Here is a 23,278-nt window from a genome sequence, read left to right on the forward strand (position 1 = left end):
ATATGTGCCAGGCACAGTTTTAAATACATTCTATTATTTCATTTAAACCTCACAGCAACCCTATGAGGTGATGACTACCATAATAATCTGCAATTATACAGAACAGGAAACTGAGGCTCTAATATCTAGGATGGGACATAAAGCTGGGATTATGAACCCAGGCGGTCTGACACCAGAATGGAGTGTTCAGCCACTACACTGTACTGCTGTCCGCGTAAAACAATGAAAGCAGAAGGAGAGGGGAGCCAGGAACAAGGGACAAAGGAGCAGTGCACGTTCCTTCTAAGTAAACTGATAGAGGCATTCGAGTGTTTTGGTTAAGTCCTAACATAAGATCAAGGGTTAAGAACTACCTAGGTCTGCCGGCCACAAAAAAAAAGAAAAGAAAAGAAGAAAAACTACCTGGTTTTAAGTCTTATCTCTGCTACTAGTTACTGAATTTCTTTGGGTCTCAGCTTCCTTCCTCATCTGTAAAATGGGACTATTTCTAAGAGTTGTGATAAGGTTTACAGGTCTCAGCTTCCTTCCTCATCTGTAAAATAAAACTATTTCTAAGAGTTGTGATAAGGTTTACAGGAGACAATGCAAGCAAAGCGCCCGGGGCCCTGCTTAATACCGACATAAGTATTCAGTAAATCCGAGCAACAGATGTCATTGACTGCGCCCCCTGCAGGATTTTCCTAGCATTACATTTCCCCCTGCCCCATCTCAGGGAAAATCAATCAGGAAGGAAAAAGCATTTCTAAATTGCCTGGAAAATGAAGAACTGAGCAGAGTAACATTCTAGACATCCTTTCCCACCTCCCAGGGTGGGGGGTGAGAATCAGCATTATCGGCATCGCCTTCTTCTTTCCTCAAGGATCTTCTTTCCTGGCAGGTCGCCCGCAACCTCTGGTCACTTACAGCCTGACGAACTCTCCCTTTTCTTAAGGAGTTTCGTTTTTCCATGTCCTTTTCACATAGGTTGCTTTATTTTTTAAATCAACCCTGTGAGGTATTAGGAAAGGAGGAAGGAATCTCAGATGTGTTGAGTGTCTTTCATGTGCTCAGCGTAGTGCTGGGCACTTTCCATCAGTGCTTTCATTTCATCCTCACAATAGCGCTGTGAAGGGGCACGCTTTATCCTCACTTTATAAATGATGCCCTGAATCCAGTGAGGGTTTGCTTTCTTTTTTAGTGTACACTTTCCTCTCATCCCATATATCCAGCACAGACCTGGCCTGGGGTTGTGTCTTGCTGAGGATTTTCTGTAAACCGAAATATTCTGAAATTTCACTATCCTCAATATACCAATCTCTGCATAATCCCAAATCCCATGAGTTGAGTTATTTGCCCCCAGTGGATCTGAGATTAAATTATGACTTTGCTACTTATTAGCCATATGACTCTATACTAGTCACTTTACCGCCTCCTCTATTTCCTCACCTCTAAAATGGGGACAATGACACCTCCTACTTCACAAGCTTGTGAAAATTAAATAACTTTTATGAAAGTGCTCTGTCAATTGGGATGCTTCATAGAAAAACTGTTTAAAACAGAATCATCAATCAGCTTAATCTCAAAAGAGCCTCAGAAGGGTGATGGAATGCCCTGACCTTCAATCAAGTAGGACTTCAGATCTGCCAACTGTGGTTGATAACTTTGGGAATTCTGGGGACAAAGAAGACCTTGAAGTGACTGTTGAAGAAATGGTCTTTGTCATTATCAATGTGTAATGTATATCATCATAGAGACATCTAAATCCTGTATCACATCCTTCTCAAAGCAGTTTCATCTACTTTATTTTATTTGGCACTCACTAAAAACCCCAAGAGTTAGGCTTTATCATTAAAATTGTTCCACTTGCTTCGTTACTATTTTCGCTTTCCTGGAAGTGGTCCATCTGAATTTGCGAAATCCTTCCCCATCTTCTCTTCAAGGCCCATCCATTACAAAGGCTACCTTAGTTCAGAACTGGGCCCCATCCTCCCAGATCCGTCTTCCCTCTGTTTTCTGAATCCACGCAGTATTGTGCACCTTATACTGTTTTGTATTCGTCATTTATTTACTTGCTTTAACCTCCAACCCTCCTTCCCCATCCCATCTTCTCGCTAAATTCACAAGCTTTTCAAAGGAAGAAGAAAGAAATGATCTTTTTGTTGTTGTTTTATGTCGGATCCATTTTATAAAGCTTTTTGTTGTGGCAATGTTCATATGTATTTCATATTATATATATATATATATATACATAATTGCATATATAGGGTATAATAAACACCCATGTGCCCATCACCCAGCTTCAACAATTAGCAACCCATGCACAATGGCATCTATACTTGCACTCCTTCTGCCTTCTTACATTGGATTATTTAAAACAAATCCCAGACAGCCTATCATTTCACGCATAAATACTCCAATATGGATGTCACCTTTTGCATTTTTGTGTCCCCTACAATCAGAAGATGACTTGCATCTGTGTTCCCTGCTCCGGGAGTGCATCAGATTATTTCTGACCGCCTGCTATGTGCCAGACTTTATGCTTGGTTCTGGAGGTTCCGTCTGAGCTAAGGAGGCACATCAGTACCAAAGCACGATGTGTCAAGCCGAGAACTGCTATGGTTCCAGGGAGTGAACACGGGGTGCACGTGGGAGCCCGGAAGCAGGACCTCAAACTGTACTAACTGAATTGAGTGGAATCGGTTTTCTCATTTCATGGTGACCCTGAGTTCAAACTTGCCGCGAGACATGGGGTATCCAGCAGGAGGCGCTGCAAAGGCGGGGTTGCGTAGCTGGCTGTGTTCAGCTTCTCCTGCGCGAGACTGGGAAGGCGGCCAGCGCCGGCTGCGGTGAAAACTGCTAGCAACGACGCCGTTTAACAGGCGAGCGGGACGCCGAGCGCCTGGGCCCAAGAGGGGCCCCGAGAGTTCAGGTGCGAGGCAGAGGTGCGGGGACGCGGGGCTGGCCTAGCACCTGCTCCCCAGGTCTTCTCGACTCTGCCGGTTGCCCTGGCTGCCGCCGGTTCCCGCCCCAACTGCCGCTTTTCCTGATAGAATGTATGTATCAGAGCAGGGCACAGGACAGAGCGAGGAAACACCTGCTTCCAACAAGAAAAGCGATGGGGGAAGCCCCCCCCACCCCCCACCCCCAGGCTTCCAATGGCCTCTCATCGAGCTTGCTCTCGAGAGCCTTGTAAAAGCGCGCCCAGAAAGCCAACGGAGATCATTTTTCAAAAAGATCGCTTTCTAGTTCTTACTCCCCCTCCTTTTCCTAAGCTGTAACGTCCTTTAAAAAAAATTTTTTTTTAATTTTTTTAAAAAGTCTTCTTTGCTCCGTGAGATTTCTCGCTCCTCCCAGGCCCTTTAAGGCCCCCCGCCTTGGTGTCTGCAGGGACTGCCATCACCCCCAATCCCAATTTTTGGAACTGCATTCGCTTCAGGATTTTTCACTTCCTCAGCCCCCCGCTGACCTATACAGGTAGTGAGTGGGACTGGGGGCAGCCGAACAAAGAAACCAGGGATCCCCAGGCCCGGGTCAGATGCCCCTTCCACAGCCTCCAACCAGCCAGGGAGCAAGAGGGGCTCAGGAGCGCGTGAACCCCCAGCCTCGATCTGACGGCACTTTCCAAAGGTGAGCAGCCCGAGGACGCGTGGGACGTGGGGATGGCCCCCTCGCAGTAGACCGACAGACAGACAGACCCCCACGGAACAGGCCTGAGTAGCCGTGGGCGCCAACGGCCTCCACGGACTGGGCTCCGTTATTTCATCAGCAGTTTCAGAAAAACCTGCCAAAAGCAGTTATGCCTCACTGCAATGTGTAGCTTTTTCCTGCCATTTTTTTTTTCATAATAAAAGAGGGAGTGAAGCTCGCTCGCTCTCTCCCCCTTCCACCCCCCCCTCTCTCAAAAAGAGCCAAATGGATACGAGAAGGAAAAAAAAAGAAGAAGAAGAAGAAGAAGCCACACACCAATCTCCGAGGGGATGCCAGTGAGGTGTGGCTTGTATTTAAATATCCAATATGTCAATGTAAGGGGAGTGGGTATGTATATAAAGTGCCGTTTGCATCCGATAGCTCGTCGAAGCAAGCTATGAGAGGCCGGGGGAGATGGACGCGGAGGGGAAGCGGCACTTTGACTGAAAGCAAGGTCAGGAGCGCGCTGCCTCACGCTCCCCGCCGCTGAGAAGTTCCTTGGACGCGAACAGACGTCTACTGCAGCTCAGCAGAGCGCCGAGCGAGCGAGCGCTGCCGAATAGTCGGCTCCCGCCGCGGGGAGAAGCAGTTCGCGCCCCGCGGCCCCTGCTCGGCCCGCGCGCGCCCCGCACAGCCCACGCCGCCGTCGGCCCAGCCATGGCGGAGGTGGGGGGGGTCTTCGCTTCCTTGGACTGGGATCTGCACGGTTTCTCCTCATCTCTGGGGAACGTGCCCTTAGCTGACTCCCCGGGTTTCCTGAACGAGCGCCTGGGCCAGATCGAGGGGAAGCTGCAACGCGGCTCTCCCACAGACTTCGCCCACCTGAAGGGGATCCTGCGGCGCCGCCAGCTCTACTGCCGCACCGGCTTCCACCTAGAGATCTTCCCCAACGGCACGGTGCACGGCACTCGCCACGACCACAGTCGCTTCGGTGAGGACGCGGCGGGGAGGGACTGGAGGCGGGTGGACTGCGCGCCAGGGAGCCGACGGCTCGGGGCTCCGCGTGGGGTCCGCGGACCGCCCCCGGCTTGGTGCAGTCCCGCTCAGACGAGGCGGGACACGACGGCGCGGACCTAAGCTGTGGGGCCTCAGGGCGCCCGGCACCCTCGGACGCTCTGGGGAGGGGGCAGGGCCGCCGTGCGCTGCGACCCTGCTTTTCCAGTGCCCTCCCTCCCTCGGCAGTGAGGGGCTCGCTCTGGGAGCTGGATGCTGATCTTTAGACGAAAGCAGGTGGAGCTGGGAGAGGGGTGGGAGCTCTCGCCTAGGAGGACGAGAACCGTGGCTGTAGCTCTGGACCGAGCCTCGAGGACAGCAGAGCTGTCGCGGCCGATTGCACGGAGTAGGAAGCCTGCATAGGCCACAGGCGTGGTGGGCGGGAGGCCGGCGTCCGAATCGCTTGTGGCCGGGAGATCCCGACGCCGAGGCACCTGCCTGCCTTGGGGTTGCTTTGCCCAGGGTAGGAACCAATCCAGGCAGCATGGCGTGAGCTGGGTATCGGGGAATCTAGGGAAGCCTCGTGGTGTCTACCCTGTAAGGGCACAAGTCCTGGGGCAGCTTTTCCCCGGAAATACCTCTGGGCCCCTTGCTTCAGTGAGGAAGCCGTCCTGGGCCCACTCCTAGACCCAGAAACAGGTGTCTCCTGGGCCCAGGACAGGAAAGGGCCAGCCTCCATCAAGGATTGTCTCTGCGCGCCACTATGCAGACTGTTCAAAGGACACGGCTGCGTGTCTCACACACAGAACTAATTACACAATTAATATAAGCCTTGATCCTGGACAGAGATCATTAGGTTTCTAAGCAAATGTGTTCACTCCTCAGTAATTTGCCATTTTTATTTTCAATTTCCTGTTCTCCACTAAGCCATTATGTGGGTGCCATGACAGCTACCCTTTCTTGCCCCTCCTCATCCTCCAATGCCCTCTGCTTCTTCCCAAGGACCCTGTAATCCAAGAAGGGCACCTTCTACTCCTAAGCCAGTAAGAGGTTTTGCCTACCCTCAAGCATGACAGGGTTCCCTTCTTTTTCCCACCCTATCCCATGTCCCCCCACCCCAAACCTCCCTTTCCTCCTATTCTCCATACCTTGCTAGAGCTGCATCTGGAGTGCACAATAAAAAGGGGGTCATTGGGGTGCTGCATAAGGCTAAGCCTAGCAAACAGTTTGGGGCCAGGGTTGGTCTTCCTTACTGGGAGCAGTCAGGAACCCTAATGAGGTCTATGTCATCTTGGAAAAATGCACTCAATCAGAGCTGGAGTGCAGTAGGTTGGGAGGGGTAACGGAGGGGTGCAGGTGTCTGTATAAACTTGCAGCAGGTCCTCAAAAGCGTGATAAGGTGGAGTGGGAGGAGAGGGAGTGTTAACTTGGCTCCTTTCCCTTCCATCAACTTGTGATTTTGCGGTCCCCTTTTGTTCCTCTTCTTAAGGAATGGGACTCCCACCCTGACCTCAGCAGTTCCCAGGAATGGCCTAAAGATATGGGGTTAGCTCATGGCTGATATATGAGACTGAAAGAAAAGCCGTGAGATGATGGAGAAATGCAGGGTGGGGGCAGCGAAGGTGGAGAAACTATGAGCACCGCTCCCAGCGGCTACAAGTGTTTGACTCTGTGCCTAAGCTGAGCCCAATAACTTACAAGGTCACCATAAATCAGTAATAGGCTCTTGGGATAAGTGGTCTTTAATTACCTCCCTAAAGACACATCTTGATTTCTTTTCATCTCCCAGGCCTGCTAAGAGTGTTAAGTTTAAGGAGAAACCAAAGGAAATAAAACTGGCAGGAGGAAGGGATGTTTTTGCTGCTGCTTAACTGACTGCTTTATTTTGGGTTTTGCCTTTAAACATTCTCTCTCTCTCTCTCTCTCTCTCTCTCTCTCTCTCTCTCTCTCTCTCTCTCTCTCTCTCTCATATGCTCACACAGTTCATGCCAGTTCATGCTCACACTGCCCGAGACCACCTCTGTATTACCTTTTCCCTTTCTTCCTTCCCTGACTTCCTGGCAGTTCCTTGTATTTCCTGTAAAGGAAACGATATCTGGTCAGAGCTGTCTCTTTGAAACCTCCATTGTCAACTTTCAAACACACACTTACTCTCTCTCAGTTTAGTTTTTGGCACAGAAAGAGGTAGCGTTTGAATCTGCTCTCCTGCCTCCACATTTGAGTTAATCAGCCAGGGTATTCAATAAATCGAAACTTTAACATTCCATAAGTGCTTTAGCAGTCAACATTCCAGCAGGGTAAAGTAGGCCAGACTTAAGATATAAAATATTATAGATTTCTGCTTGGGGGGAGGAGGTAGTCTCCAAAGGCCATGTAAAGTAAATAGCTATTTGTTGTAATTGGAGAGCAGGGCCCCCAAGGATTACCCTGGAATCCATGTGTTCAGAACAAGTCAGGCTGAGCCCAAAAGCAGCCCTGACTCCAAATAATAACCTGTTGGCACAGCGTATGCTCCCTACTCTCCATCTGCAATCAGTAGCCAGGAGTGTTTCAGTCCCCGCCTGGCTGGTGGCGTTTGCATGAGGTTCACAAGGATCCTGACGTTCCTGAGGGGCACCTGTGGACTGGCAGAGCAGAGCTTGGGGCCAGACTGGAGGAGAGGCCTCCCGCCAGGTGGGATGGAGCAGGCTCCTGCAGCTGCTTTGGTTTTTGAGCGAGGTGGTTCTTATTTGGCAAGATGCCAAAGCAGCACTGTCTTGGCCCTGAAGGTCTGAAAGGATGGCTGAGGGAGCTCAGGCAAGTTGTGGAGCCAGATTAAATGACACATTAGCCAAGCACTGGGGCCCAGGACAGATTAGTTTTGGCCCTGGGAAGAGAGTTGTAAAATGAGAAGAGTCTGGAAATTGTTGAGAAAAGGTCAGTGCCTGAGGTGGACAGGTCAAGATGAGGCAGAATATAGGGAAGTCCTGGGCCTTGAAGGGGTGAGAGCACTGAGGACAAATTTTGTCTATTTAATACTTTGCTTCAACGGTTTGCTGTTAACACCCCTGTCCAGCTGTAGCTGGGAAAATATGAAAATGGCTTGTTTTCTCTCCCCCTTCATGCTGGCTGGAATTCAAGAGAAGGTTTAGGAATATCTGTTCCATCGTCATGTGCCACTGGGTTCCCACAGTTTGAGTCCAGCTAATAGGAAAGTTGGCAAAGAGAAATGATGCCCAATGACAGCTGGGCTGGGATGATTCCAGCTGTTGGAGACCCCTGGTTACTGGACACAACCCAAGTGACTTCCTGTATGATCTGTCCATTGGCATCAGGGTTAACAGAGAGTTGGAGAAAAACTGTGGTGACTCAAATAGCCACACCTCTTGGGTTTTGTGATTTGTTCTCATACCGGGTCTTGGGCAGTGAGGTCACAAGCTACCCTCTGCTACTTAATGAGCTCAGGATAGTCAGAGAAATGAGATACTTAGAGAATAAGGGAACTAAGACTTGAAGCTCAGAAGTAATCTGCCAGAGCAAAGCAAAGAACTAAAGGCTCCATTGAGCTGGTGTTCCTCAGAGTTTAGCACCCAGAACTGAATCATGACCTGGTTTCTAGTTTCCTCGCCATATTGGCCACTCTCTTTCGAACATGCTTCTGTTTTTTCATATCGCTCTGTAAACAGTACTCTCAGTGTGGTCTGACCAACTCAGCAGAGTAGGTTAATCCCCTCCCATGTGCTAGTTACTAGACCTCTATCAATGCAACCTTAGATCACAGTAGCTTTTATTTCCCCTTATTTTTTCTCCATTTTTTTACATTAGCTTTTTAATGATTTTTAATCTTTTGGGGGGGGAGGGGGCGGTGACTGGCCAGTACGGGGATCCAAACCCTTGACCATGGTGTTACGACACTGCACTCTAACCAACTGAGCTAACAGGCCAGCCCTGATGGCCTTTTAATAATCCCACGATCACCCATGACACTGAGTTTACCTGTTCAATCAAATCCTTTAAGCTATTATTGTGTATGTTTTGCTAAGCCACATCTTCCCATTGCAGAGATAGGCAGACTTGCATATAATTAAGATGCACAGAAACACAAAATAACAGTACACGTTTTCAAGAAAATATGCGTGGTTGCCTGAAGTGGGAGGTGGATGGGAGCCGAGTGCGGAGATAAAAAGAAAGAAAGAAATAGATAACTAAAAAGCCTTTGCGCAGACCAGTTATGATAATAGACCACGAACCAAGGAGAATGGTTAACTCAACTATCTATACTCCCCCTCTCCAACAAAGCCCCAAACACAAAACACCTTGGGAAATTGGTTTTGGGGACCGACTTTACATTGATTCTAATTAAGCTTATCTTGTTGGAGCCAGCCCATCTTTCCATCCTCTTGAAATCTCTTTGAATCTTAATTGTGTCATTCTTCCCAACTGTATGTCTTCTGGAACTAGGGTAAGCAGTCCCCCTAAGTCCTCTTACAAGTCATTGATTAAAATGTTAAACAGGGCAGAACCAAGAGCAGGACCTTGTTTGGTGCAACTGAAGATTTGGGTCCATTAACTCAGTGTCTGATTAACCCCTACTTGGCACTAGGTATTTTCCCTTTCCCTCCTACCATTTTGTGTCAATCTCTTTTCCTAAGACTCCTTTCTTTGTACTGTAAGAGTCAGTAACAGCCAGATTGAGAATAAAACTTGGAGGATTTCAATGCGAGACGCCAAAGGCCAAACCCTGAGTGCTCTACAGAATGGCAGGAGAAGAACCTTAAATCCTTCATGTAGACCCAGGCGGGCCATGGAAACACATGCACACAAAGCTGCCACACCTGAACATGCACCCGCCAGCCTGAGTCACTGGGACTCTGCAGGAGACTTCCCACTGGAGTTTTGAGCCTGATTTCAAAATAAACTGCTTAAAATGTTTGATGGTTTAAGGAATCAGTTCTAATCCCTATGTAGATTACATACAATTATTATTACCCTTAAGAATTGCATTTTGGGATAAGAAAGCCAGCCAGATATGAGCTCATTTCATACCTTCGGATGCCTCAGACAGTCATGTCAAGTTTTTGGTCTGTATGTTGAAAAATATGGTTAGAGACAGGAATATCAAAGAGGAATCTAGTTGACTATTATGTCTGTATCCAGATAATAGATGTCCTATTCTAGGACAAAATCGTGAAGTCTTCAGTATCACCAGGATTTCAATTCTGGTCCTTTTTCCCTCTTAATAGTTGACTTCTCCTTTTCTCCCACTGCTGCTGGGTAAATGAAAACATTTTCAAATCCTCACCTCTAATCTTTTCAGCTACAAGGACTTTCTGAATTTCTTCCCCTTCCCCTTAAAGTTGTTACATCTCAAATCAGTATCGAGTCCAGTACTACTTACCAACTCTTCGCCATGGATAAACTTAAAATTCTCCAGAGAGAGGGGGAGAATAACAGGCTTGTCAGCTTGGGGCTGTACTGGCTGGGAACACTTTTTAGGAGAAGGCTCCCACGAGGCCAAGTTTTGCCTCGTGCCATAAGCTGGAGGAACAAACTTAGTGAGTGGCCTGTGTGGCCTTTGTTAGAGTCAGCTACAGGCAGTTGACAGCCTCATGTGGCTTTAAGGACATGAGAGCTGAGAGGGTGCAAAACAAGTTCAACCTAGAGGACAGCAAGGTAATGCTGTGTGCTCTAGGGAAGTGACTTTGGGAAAGACACAGAAACCTGGCCTCATTCTTGCATTTAGAAAGCTGCCGTCCCAGTTTTGAAATGGGAGGTATTTGACAGCAATAGTACCTTGTAGTTATGCAGGTTTTGTAGCCAAAGCCTTCTCCTGGTCTCTTCCTCATAATAGGCCTAAGAATGTTGAGGAGAAGCAGAGATCGTTTCCTCCGTTTTATATATGGAAAAACCGAGGCCCAGAGAGACTGAGTGCCTTCTCTGAGGTTTCCTTCTTGCTGCAAAAGATAGTTTCATCAGGTAATTCACCAAAGGCACACAAGGCGGGCCTGCAGTGGACAAACGATGAGGAAGGAGCTCGTGTCGCCCGAACAGCTTCTCTTAGCTGAACGTCAGTAATTGGAAAGGCATTCACTTTCTTGCTCTAGGAATCCTGGAGTTTATCAGCCTGGCTGTAGGGCTGATCAGCATCCGGGGAGTGGACTCTGGCCTGTACCTAGGAATGAACGAGCGAGGAGAACTATATGGGTCGGTAAGTTGAAGGTTTTATTTTTATCAGAGGCTGTTACCACCAGCATTTGGACAAAGTAAGGCAGAAGCATAAAAACATTTATCTAGCACTTCAAAGCACTTTTGTCAACTGTAAAGGACTAGTGTTTTCTAGTTATTTGTGGGCTGCTCAGGGCCTTGCTACACAGCACCTTCACTCATTCAGCCCCCATCAGAACATAAGCTTTTCCGTGATATGTTTGCTTTTGCCTTTTCCCACAGAGGGCCAGCTAGTCTGGATGGTAATAGTAAGCTGTGCTGGTTTGTTTGTCAGTAGATGGTCAAGGTTTGGGACATTCACCCTCCCAAGGAGCACATCTGAATTTTTTAATGGGTGCCCAAAGTAGCAGACTAGCAGGCGCAAAAATAGGCAGTGGAAGAGTTGACTTTCACATGCAGGATTCTGAGGTTACCAACACAGTCCCTGATTTCCAGATTGCTTCAGCTGAATCCGAAAGGCCAAATGAAACAAACAATTGAAGAATGAGGGTTCCAGGGTCTGGTGACAGCCTAAGCCCCCAGCTAGGACTGGGCTAGCTACAGTGCATTTTCTCTATTCTGGAAGCTAGCCCAGCACTGGGGAATGGTGAGTGATTTGCTGACCTTAACCCTTTCAGGGGATCCCAACTCCTGGCTCTGGCTTTTGAGTCACATAGCATGCTTTCTGGCTGCCTGCATCCCATGAAATCAGAACACATTTTTCCCTGACACCTAAGAGATAGGCCCGTCCCCAGCACTTGGTATCGGCAATCCTAGCAAGTAGTATGGCGGCTGGATCAAGTGTGAGAAGGGACAGAGGCAAGAGACCCAGGAGCTGCCAGCTTGAAGTAGCCAGTTTGGAGAAGCTTTTCAAGGAGATCTTTCCTGAGCTTTTCAACTGACAGGCCTGAGACCCTTCATTAGGAGAGATCACAGCTCACCTCCCATAGAGCTTTATATAGATCTGAGGCCTTTGCCTGTCAGTTGACATGGTTGACTACAATCTCAATGGATTGGAACATCATTAGCCCTAAGTAGGAAGAAAGCTCAGTGGGTGCCAGTGGGGTACTGGGAGGCTAAAGCAGAAATTCTCGGACTCAAAGAGCCAGATGAGGCCATCTCCTCCCATCTTCCCGTCTCCCTTCAGGAAAGATCTCACCTAAAGCAACTTTGTGTAGCTTATGAAAGAGGATGAAGGAGATAACAGACAGGAGTGTTTTGTGCTATTTGGAAGAAAGATACCTCAGTAATACAGGAAATAAAACAAATAAGACTGAAATTTTCTAATATCAATGTGCTATTGCTATTTCAGGGTTTCTCCACCAGCAAGCTGGGATGGGAGAAATAGTCATGTAATGGGCTCTGCTTTATTTTCTCGCCCTCACAGAAGAAACTCACACGTGAATGTGTTTTCCGGGAACAGTTTGAAGAAAACTGGTACAACACCTATGCCTCCACCTTGTACAAACACTCGGACTCGGAGAGACAGTATTATGTGGCCCTGAATAAAGACGGCTCACCCCGGGAGGGATACAGGACTAAACGACACCAGAAATTCACTCACTTTTTACCCAGGCCAGTGGATCCTTCTAAGTTGCCCTCCATGTCCAGAGACCTCTTCCGCTATAGGTAATGGACCCTTCACAGTGTGACCTCTGTGACCCATGTACTCTGGGGCCACGGTTGTCTCTGCAAGCACTATACTCATAGCTTTTCGATCCTTCCTTCCTATCAATTTAGATAACAGAGAAGCACTTACTGTTCAACTCAACCCAGATGTTTCCTTGTTGTTCAAAATGTATATCAACGTTTGGTTGTTTGGGGGAGGGTTGTGGGGGAGGGGTGGGCTTGAGGGAATTTTGTATATACTTTTTTCCTTACTCATGTTCTTTCCCCTGAGGTGGCATTACAAAGAATGGAGACCCTTACCAAGGGCCAGGGGTGTCTTGCTCTACAATCTACCCAAATACCTTGACATTGGGTATAAACAAAAGACCAAGGAATCTGCCATAGATGCTACCTACAGAGCTTTGGAAAAATCCCATTAAGAAAATCCTTGAGGCTATAGCCCTGCTGTAAGCCATCCCTGCATTGGCTCTGCAGATTTCTCATCTGTCCTGACATGCAGTTTTCCTGCCATTGAAAGTGGGAGATGGGGCAGGTTGTAAGAAAATGATATTAAAATGTAAGCGTGGATACTGTGCATAAGGACAAACTATTTATGAAATGTATATGCTATTTATTTTATATATTTATTTATTTCAAAATAATATTATTTTTAATGAGAGATGCTATGACTGGATTTTCATCAGAAAGAATAAGGTCCTACTGAAATAGGATAAAATGAGTTATTAAAGGCTTTTATTGGCAATAAAATTGTCTTTATATTGTAAACCACTGTCTAATTCTATTGATTTGTATATTTAATAGGATTGGAAAGTTGGCTAGTTTCTTTCTCCCCAACTCATTAGAATTTCCTCACGTCGGCATCACATTGTCTATGCTAGAAGATTCCATCATCCACTATGTTAGCATTATCTAGGGACCCTATGTGAAATCTTGGTGTGCCTTTCTGGTTCTATGACTTTAAACTTAGAGGTGAATCAAAGCTTCAGAAAGGCCTGGACCAACAGCTCTTACTGAAGCTCCCATTTGTGCTTAGGACTAGACATAGAGAAAGTCCCTTTGGGACTCAGTTAGGTCCCAAAGCCTAAGGTCAGAAACCCTGATTGGTGGCTTCTTGCTTCAGATATGAAGACGAAGGGATTCAAAATAAGCAGCAATCAACAAGCAGACTGATTTTTTGAACCAATTACCTTCCCTTCTAGATGTTCTCCCACTTTCCCTCTTTACCTCCCCACCCATCCCCTGCCAGTGCTTCTCCTAGGAAATTCTGGGAAGCTGTCAACAAATTCCCCTAAAGCAGTAGTGCTCAGAGTATATGGTCTCTTGACCAGCAGCATCATCTTGGAACTTGTTAGAGATGCAGATTATCAGAAACTTTGGGGGGGATAAGAGGGGCGGACAGCAATCTGCATGTTCACAAGCCTTTCAGGGGGTTCCTGTATACAATAAAGTTTGAGAACCATTGCCCTAAAGGAATGTATTTTTTTATTGCTTTTGCAGCAGTATGACTTACAAATAAAGTTTTAGGGTAATTTCAGTCCATAAAACAAAAGTACAATGGCTGTAGTTGAAGTGGGGATGGATTCCTTGCAGCTCCCTCTTCCCAAGAGCAGCCCCTGAGGTATCTTAGTTTAAAATCCCTGACCTCTTGGGCCGAGCCCGTGGCGCACTCAGTAGAGTGTGGCGCTGGGAGCACGGCGACGCTCCCGCCGCGGGTTCGGATTCTATATAGGAATGACCTGTGCACTCACTGGCTGAGTGCCTGTCACGAAAACGACAAAAAAAATAAAAATAAAAAATAAAATAAAATCCCTGACCTCTTTACTGATATTTAGCGAGGCAGGAGCATAGGGTTATTTGCACTTTAATAGTGAATGTTGTCAGAAGACAAGAACCAAGGAGATAAAAGTGTTGTTGAATTCACAGGCACCACAAATGCCTGGAGGGAGGTTTGAGGTTTCGGACAGTCCTTCCTAGTGCTGCTCAATCATCATGTAGGGCATCCACTATTTTTTCAACCAACTATATGAGTAAATCAACATCATGTAGGGCATCCACTATTTTTTCAACCAACTATATGAGTAAATCAAATAGCTTAGGTAACAGCCCACTTAAAAAGCAAAACCAAAAGGTCTATATAAGCTCACCCAAATCTAAGTACCCATCAGAGAAGCCCCAAGTATGGGAATACATATGTGAAACAGCAATAAGGCTGGGTGGTTAGTTCAGTTGGTTAGAGCACAGTCTTATAACACCAAGGTCAAGGTTTTGGATCCTCATAACAGCCAGCCACCAAAAAAATAAAAGAAAAAGAAATAGCAAATAAAACTATTTGATAAAAAGCGCTAAATTGTGTGGTTTGTGTGATCATAGACCAGAATTTTAATCAGTGGAACACCAAGGTGGACATCTCAGTGGGCTAGGGTGATTAGGGTTTGAGTTTCCCAAAAGGGGTAATATCTGCTATGAGGAACCAACAGGATATGGAGAAGCAAAGAGGCTGATTGAGGGGTTCATGTTGGACTGCCAGGAAGAAACACCACCTCTAGAGGTCTCTGAAGAAGAGTAAAAATCAGCTACATGACATTTTTTTAAATCACATTTTTAATGAGCATCACACCATTCTTTTAAAACCAAAATTTTACTCATGTCCTCCATGTTCAGCTACCTAGAACTTTTGATTCACAGCTGCAACTTCTGAGGACTTGTGAGATACATGAGATCTGTGATAACCAATAGGAAGCTGGTACTTCCCTGTGAGCAGGGCCAGTGTTACTCTAGCAGGGCACTTGACATGGGCCTGGCAAGGCCACAAGCACTGTACTTGCTGCAGGGCAGGATTTGCAAGAAGAACAACACTGTAATGAAAAAGAGAAAGACCCCAAATGCTAGAGTCAATTCCTACCTTTTTCCTCTGGATGGAAGTAGAGGGTAGAAGACTTGAAGAATGATGTAGGGTCCCAAAACACAGCAGAAGCTCACTCTTGGTGTTGAACTTTGGGGGCTAACAGTTAATGGGCATGTGGCTAGAATATAGCAATGGCAACTGTTCTCATTTTCAAAAAGAGAGGAATGATAAATTCTGGAAACAAATATAAGATGGATGATCTAGATCAATTGACATCTGATTGACATTATATCCCCAAAGTGCTAAAGTAATGGATTTTGTGCCGACCTAAAGTAAGCTCTGGAGGAGCTCTGGTTTTGGATGACAACATGTGTGGAGACCATTTCTTACTCATCTTTGCATCCCATCTCAGTGTTTAGGATGTCCCTGGAACAGAACAGGCACTTGAGAAATGTGTGTTGAATAAATGAATGTGTGGTTGAAAGAATGAATGAGTAAATGAACGATGGACAAAAACATAGATGCCTTCTTTAGTGAATACATATATGATACAAATGCCGGGCTAGAGAGAGCAAATGAATTATGTAACAATCATCTAAAGTGTTATGCTAAGCTGTGAGTATACTTAAATAGGCACAATGACAAACTAGAGTGTGTCTGGAGAAAGATAGTGAGGTCTCTGTCACTGGAAGTGTTTAAGCAGAGGCTAGACAACCACTTGACAAGTATATTGCATCATTTAGAGGGGACAGGGTAAATACTAGATAAAGATGGCAGCATGTGGCATTCATTTACTAACCTATATGAGGGTACTTCAAAAAGTTTATGGCACGTTTATGGTATTTTAATTCCATTTTTCCATGAACTTTTAAAGCACCCTCGTATATTCTGTGGGACTCCCAGAATTCTCCTGAGCACCAATAGTGTTCCAAGAAAGAATATGTAAGACCTAAAAGTGCTACCCAACTGCCATTCCAGGCCAAAAAAAAAAAACACAGTAGAAGTTTTCAGAATTTCCAAACTTGAGGTTCACAAGGTCCTTAAAGGTCCACAGAAGGCCCCCTGGGTCCAGACTCCCCAAAACAATATGCAGAATTTTATGCACATGTACATTTGGCCCTTCATTGGTCCCGAAAGAGTCCTCCAAAGTTTTAGGAACAACTACCCTAGGAATAAGCCTCAAAGCATAAGAATTGGTGGCCACTGTGATCCTATGTGAAAACCTTGACAGAGTCTTTAGGTGTTTCTTTGTTTTTTTGTTTTTTTTTTTTTCAAAGATGTAGAATTTACGGGCCAAGCCCGTGGCGCACTCAGGAGAGTGCGGCGCTGGGAGCACGGCGACGCTCCCGCCGCGGGTTCGGATCCTATATAAGACTGGCCGGTGCACTCACTGGCTGAGTGCCGGTCACGAAAAAAAGACAAAAAAAAAAAGATGTAGATTTTACATGTGAAACCTTTGACTCCTGTCCTCTCAGAGATAACTTCAAGTTTGGCAAAAAGGAGGTGAGAATGGAGGGAGGGAGGAGCTGGGACAGCTGCACTGCTCAGTGGTTCTGAACAAAGCCCACCCCCGGGCCAGCCCTGATAGCAGTCCTGATAGCAGCAAGACTCTCCTTCCCCTCCCTACAAGCCCCTTTTCACCCCCACTGCCATTGATGAATGTTGCTCATGCTCAAAACTCAACAAGAGACTGAATCTACCAGGCTCAGACACAAGGACCTTATCAGAGCCATCAGGGCAGGCACCCTCCCAAAAGGAATCTAATCAAAGGCTTGAAATAATAAAAAGAACCCATATTTGTCTTACCTTCAAGTCACTGCAGCATTTAGCCACCAAATCTCTGGCTGTGTAGTCAGAAATCCGTCAGGCTCAGCGCTCTAGGGGGCCACAGATCACCTGGGCTCTGTCCCAGTTGCCTGGAGTGCAGCCCCAGCCTTCCTCCTCCTGAAGAGGCCGACCCTAGGGTACCGCTTTCCTTCTCTCCAAAGTAGTTGGACCTACATTGCCTTTCTCAGCATTTCATGAACTGGGATCTGTCAGGAAGAATGTGGGAGAAAGGAAAAAGGGAACAGAGAGGAGAGATCCTCTCTTTTGAAAAGACATTCACCATCAGTCATCTAACTCCCTTGCTCAACAGGAGGATCAAAACATAATTTAGTTTGTCATTCCCAGAGCTTCCTCATCCTCGACAGAAAATGGAAGAGCTTTTCTAGTAGGCCTCTATACCAGGGCGCTGGCGGCAAGTGTTTCCTTGACCCTCCAGTCTCCCTCCCGTCCTCCATCCCAGTATAGGCTGTTTCCCTCTGCATCTCTTTCAGCCCTGTTCTTTATCATTTGCAATGGAGCCAAAGACATGCAGGTAACATTTTCTTCTGGCCCTGGAATCAAACCAACCTCGTTTTTTTTTTTTTTCAAAAGGTGACCGGTAGGGGCCGGCCCGTGGCTCACTCGGGAGAGTGCGGTGCTGATAACACCAAGGCCACGGGTTCGGATCCCCTATAGGGATGGCCGGTTCGCTCACTGTCTGAGCGTGGTGCTGTCAAAAGGTGACCGGTAAGGGGATCCTAACCCTTGACTTGGTGTTGTCAGCACCACGCTCTCCCAAGTGAGCCACGGCTGGCCCCAACCTCGTTTTATTTATTTATTTATTTATTTTTGTCGTTTTTTCGTGACCGGTGCACTCACCGGTCAGTCCTATATAGGATCCGAACCCGCAGCGGGAGCGACGCCGCACTGCCAGCGCCGCACTCTACCAAGTGCGCCACGGGCTCGGCCCCCCAACCTCGTTTTAAATCAAACTCCTTTACCTCCTCTTTGACCCTGAACAAATTCATTAATTCATTAATTCAGCAAGTATCTATTGAGCACTTATTACATCTTTAGAGATATAAAGCTGAATAAGACAGAGTTCCTCTCATTTCATGGTCTAGCCAGGAAGACAAACATAAACAAGTAGTTCTACATGTAACAAGTGCTGTAAAGGAAGAGTACGAGGTGTATATCAGGGAGGCATAACGTATTCAGGGGATTAGGGAAGGCATCCTAAAAAGTGATGCTTAGCCTGAGCCCTGAAGGGTGAGTAGGAATTAGCATAGTGGACGTAGGAATAATTTTCCAGGCAGAGGAAACAGGACTATGTGAAAGTCTAGAGGCATGAAGGAGTTAGGCACAATGAAAAGAAAAAAAAAAAAAAAAACTACAAGAAAGTATGGCTGATTTGTAGGAAGCCACACTGTCCTCACCTGTAAAATGGGAATGATCATAGCTCATTGGCTCCTTCAATGGCTGTTGCTGCGAAGATTAAGACTAAGTATGGAAATATTAAGTAAGAAATGAGCACATGCATCAGTCATTCCCCTCTCCCAGATGTATGATTCTGCTGGCATTTTACATAGGTGCCAGAAAGCGAGGTGGCACATGGGGCAGCCACATCCTCCAAATGCTGGCCTCTTACTAAGAATGTCTCATTAGAGCCCCCACCTGGAAACTCCATCTTCTACGGTATCTGATATGAAACAAAGGTACATACATATTCAGTTTTCCCCAACTTTTATTTTAGTTATATTTTAATAGTGCATCCTAGGGCCCAGGGTCCTTCCTTCTCCAGGCTGCCATAACCACACCATGAATAGACAGTGTCATCCAGGTCCGTCCCATCTTCATTTCTCTTCCGTATAGTCCTTATAGTGCCCTGTGATCCCCATCCCAGTCCCCTTTACAGTGCACCACACTCCTAGTAAACCCCTAGTGACAGGCGCATGCTTGCCCTGTTTGTTTCCAATTTCGCTGTGTCCCACCAGTTGTAAATGTTCCGAATTTCCAAAGCCCAGCACACCACCCTAACCTCACCTAACTCTATATCCTATATGTTTTTCCAGGCTTCCCCCTTAAGCTATTATGCCCACACCCAATAGGTCCCAGAACTCTCCCCCAATGTAAACGCAAGGCACAGCCTTCTCAGTGTACAGCCTGAATGTCATGTATATATCCAGCACGGGGTAATTTAGCCCCCACCCAAAGCCCGATCCAAGTCAGTTTAAAGTGCTCACTTTCTCTGCTTCTGCTCTTGGGTTGCCAACAGTGCTAGACAAAGCTATGAAAACTGGGTCATCAGATGGCTGCACTACCAATACAGTCTTGTCCATCTCAAGTGGACCAGCACTTTTCTGCTTGACAGTCCTTTGATTCAGCTTGTTTTGATTCTGTCTGGCACTCATCATAGCTCATTATAAAAATCCCTAACATCTGAACACCTTTGTGTTGGCTCGGCATTTACCAATCTTCCCTGATGAGCACCTAGTCTAATTGTCTAAAAATACAGACTCCTGGACCCGAATTAGGACTTCCTAAATCAGAACTTTCAACTAATGAAACCAACCTAAATGTCCTTTGATGGACAACTGGATAAGGAAAACGTGATATGTATACATAATGGAATACTACTCTGCCATAAAAAAGAATTGAAATCCTGCCACTTGCAGCAACATGGATGAACTTTTAGAGAAAATTATGTTAAGTGAAATAAGCCAGACATAGAAAGAGAAATACCGGATGTCCTCACTCATAAATGGGAGCTAAAAAAATAAATAAATAAAAAAGAGAGAAAGATACAACAATCACAATAAGTCATTGTACTTTCAAAAGGAGAGAACAGAACTGAGGCTACTAGAGGTAGGAAAGAGGGGAGGAGTTAGCAAGAAATTGGTAAAGGGCCACATAAAGTTATTATATTGTGTAATGTTGAATATACTAATTATCCTGAAAATAACTAACAATAAACAAGTAAATAAGTAAATTTCCAACAGAGACTTGGTTATCTACATTAATGGTTATCAAACTTTCTGATCTCAGGAAACCTTACACACAAAAATTATTGAGGACCTCAAAGAGCTTTGGTTTATGTGTGTTATAGCTATTAGTATTTACTGTATTAGAAATTAAAACTCAAAAATTATTATAAACCGATTATACATTAACATAAATATAATTTTAATGAAAAATAACTATACTCTCAAAAATTCAGTTAGAAGAGTGCTACTACTTTACATTTTTCCAAACCTCTTTGATGTCTGTCTTGATGGAAAATAGCTGGATTCCTGTAGCTGCTTCTGCATTCAATCTGTTGCTATATATTCTTTTGGCTGAAGTATAGGGAGAAAATCCAGCCTCTCACAGATATGTAATTAGAAAAGAGAGGAACTCAAAGACCCCCAGGGGTCCTTGGACTACACTTTGGGAATCACTCATCTATGTATTTAACAAGTCCCCAAGTGATTCTTATCATGGGAATAGGTGGTAAACACTGCATGGGTTCCTGTGAGACACTGCACATCTCCATTTGTCTCAAGCTCTTAGCTCCAGCCTGTTCTGGATCAAGTACTCTGGTCTCTCTCTGCAGATGGGCCTCCCTCATGTTTTACTAAGGAGACTCAAGCTATCCAATAATAGCTTCCTATCAATCAATTTGGTGTTCTTCAGCTTTGGTTTTCTCTTTTAAAGAAAAAAACTTTTGAATTTTGTACTGTGATAAAATATATATAACAAAATGTGCCATTCAAGGGTATTTTTTCATATACCTATTGGCCAATTGTTTATCTTCTTTTGAGAAATGTCTGTTCAGGTCCTTTGCCCATTTTTCAATCTGGTTATTTGTTTTCTTGCTATTGAGTTGTTTGAGTTCCTTATATATTTTGGATATTAACCTCCTTATCAGATATATGATTTGCAAATATTTTCTTCCACTCCACAGGTGGTCTCTTTACTTTGTTGTTTCCTTTTCTGTGCAGCAGCTTTTAAGTTTGATGTAATCACGTTTATCTATTTTTTCTTTTGTTGCCTATGCTTTCAGGGTCCTGTCCAAACAATCATTGCCCAGACCAATGTTGCAGAGCATTTCCCCTATATTTCCCTCTAGTAGTTTTACAATTTCAGGTCTTATATTTAAGTCTTTCATCCATTTTGAGTTGATTTTTTACCTGGTGTGAGATAGGGATCCAATTTTATTCTTCTGTGTGTGGATATCCAGTTTTCCCAACACCATTTATTGAAGAGACTGTCCTTCTCCCATTGTGTGTTCTTAGCATCTTTGTCAAAATCAATTAACCATAAATGTGTGGATTTATTTCTGAGCTTTCTATCCTGTTCGATTGGTCAATGTGTCTGTTTTTATGCCAGTACCATGCTGTTTTATTTTTATTTTTATTTTTTTTTCTTTTTGTGACCGGCCGTACCACGCTCAGCCAGTGAGCGCACCGGCCATCCTTATATAGGATCCGAACCCGCGGCGGGAGCACTGCTGCGCTCCCAGTGCCGCACTCTCCCGAGTGCGCCACGGGGTCGGCCCCCATGCTGTTTTATTTACCATTGCCTTATAATGTATTTTGAAATCAGGACGTGTGATGCCTCCAACTTTGTTCTTTTTGCTCAAGATTGTTTTGGCTGTTTGGGGTCTTTCGTGGTTCCATATGAATTTAAAGATTGTTTTTTTCTATTTCTGTGAAGAATGACATTCAAATTTTGATAGGGATTGCATTGAATCAGTAGATAGCTTTGGGTAGTATGGACATTTTAACAATATTAATTCTTCCAATCCATGAACATGGGATATCTTTCTACTGACTTGTGTTTTCTTCAATTTCTTTCATTAGTGTTGTATATTTTTCAGTTTACAGGCCTTTCACCTCCTTGGTTAAATTTACTCCTAAGTATTCTATTTCTTGTTGTTGCTGTTGTAAATGGAATTGTTTCCTTAATTTTCTTTCTGGATAGTTTGTTATTATTGTATACAAACACTACTGATTTTTGTATGTTGATTTTGTATACTGCAACTTTACTGAATTTGCTTATCAATTCTAAGAGTATTTTGGTGTAGTCTTCAGGGTTTTCTCTATATAAGATCATGTCATTAGCAGAGACAATTTTACTCGTTTTCCTACTTGGTTATCTTTTATTTATTTTGCCTAGTTGCTCTGGCCAGGACTTCTAGCACTATGTTGAAAAGAAGTGGTGAGAGTGGGCATTCTTGTCTTGTCCTTGATCTCAGAGGAAAAGCTTTCAACTTTTCACTGCTGAGTACAATGTTTGTCATGTATGGCCTTTATTGTGTTGAGGTACATTCCTTCTTCATTGTGGTTTTAATGTGCATTTCCCTGATGACTAATGATATGAGTATCTTTTCACATGCTTATTGGCCATTTGTATATCTTCCTTGGAGAAATATCTATTCAGATCCTTTGTACATTTTTATTGTATTTGTCTTTTTATTATTGAGTTATAAGTTTTCTTTATGTATTCTAGATATAAGTCCCTTATTAGATATATGATTTGCAAATATTTTCTCCCATTCTGTAAGTTGTCTTTTCACTTTCTTGATAATGTCCTCTGATACACAAAAGTTTTTAATTTTGATGAAGTCTAACTTATTTTTTCTTTTGTTGCTTGTATTTTTGGTGTCCTATATAAGAAACTGTAGCCTAACACAAAGTTACAAACGTTTAACCCTGTTTTCTTCTCAGAGCTTTATAGTTTTCGCTCTTACCTTTAGGTCATTGATCCCTTTGAGTTATTTTTTGTGTATAGTGTAAGGCAGAGATCCAACCTCATTCTACTGCATGTGTATATCCAGATGTCCTGGCAGCATTTGTTGGAAAGACTATTCTTTCCCCATTGAATGGTCTTGGTACCCTTGTTGATAATCAATTGATCAAAGATGTATGGGTTGGGCCAAGCCCGTGGCGCACTCGGGAGAGTGCAGCGCTGGGAGCGCAGCGATGCTCCCGCCGCGGGTTCGGATCCTATATAGGAATGGCCGGGGCACTCACTGGCTGAGTGCCGGTCACAAAAAAGACAAAAAAAAAAAAAAAAAAAAAAAAGATGTATGGGTTTACTTCTGCACTCTCAGTTCTATCCATTGATCTATATGTCTATCCATATGCTAGTACCACACAGTCAGGATTACTGTAGATTTTTAGTAAGTTTTGAAATCAGGAAGTGAGTCCTCCAACTTTGTTCTTACTTTTCAAG

General features: G+C 44.9%; 1 protein-coding gene across 1 annotated transcript; it reads left to right on the plus strand.

Moving 5' to 3' along the window:
• Window positions 1-4,323: 4,323 nt before the first annotated feature.
• On the plus strand, window positions 4,324-12,415 carry FGF16 (fibroblast growth factor 16). The gene is made up of 3 exons (XM_063084396.1): window positions 4,324-4,597; window positions 10,683-10,786; window positions 12,170-12,415. Exons 1-3 carry the CDS (start codon window positions 4,324-4,326, stop codon window positions 12,413-12,415), a joined length of 624 nt encoding a protein of 207 aa, XP_062940466.1.
• The last annotated feature ends 10,863 nt before the right edge of the window (window positions 12,416-23,278 follow it).

The sequence above is a fragment of the Cynocephalus volans genome, chromosome X (genome assembly GCF_027409185.1).
Source record: "Cynocephalus volans isolate mCynVol1 chromosome X, mCynVol1.pri, whole genome shotgun sequence".
Taxonomy (NCBI): Eukaryota; Metazoa; Chordata; class Mammalia; order Dermoptera; family Cynocephalidae; genus Cynocephalus; species Cynocephalus volans.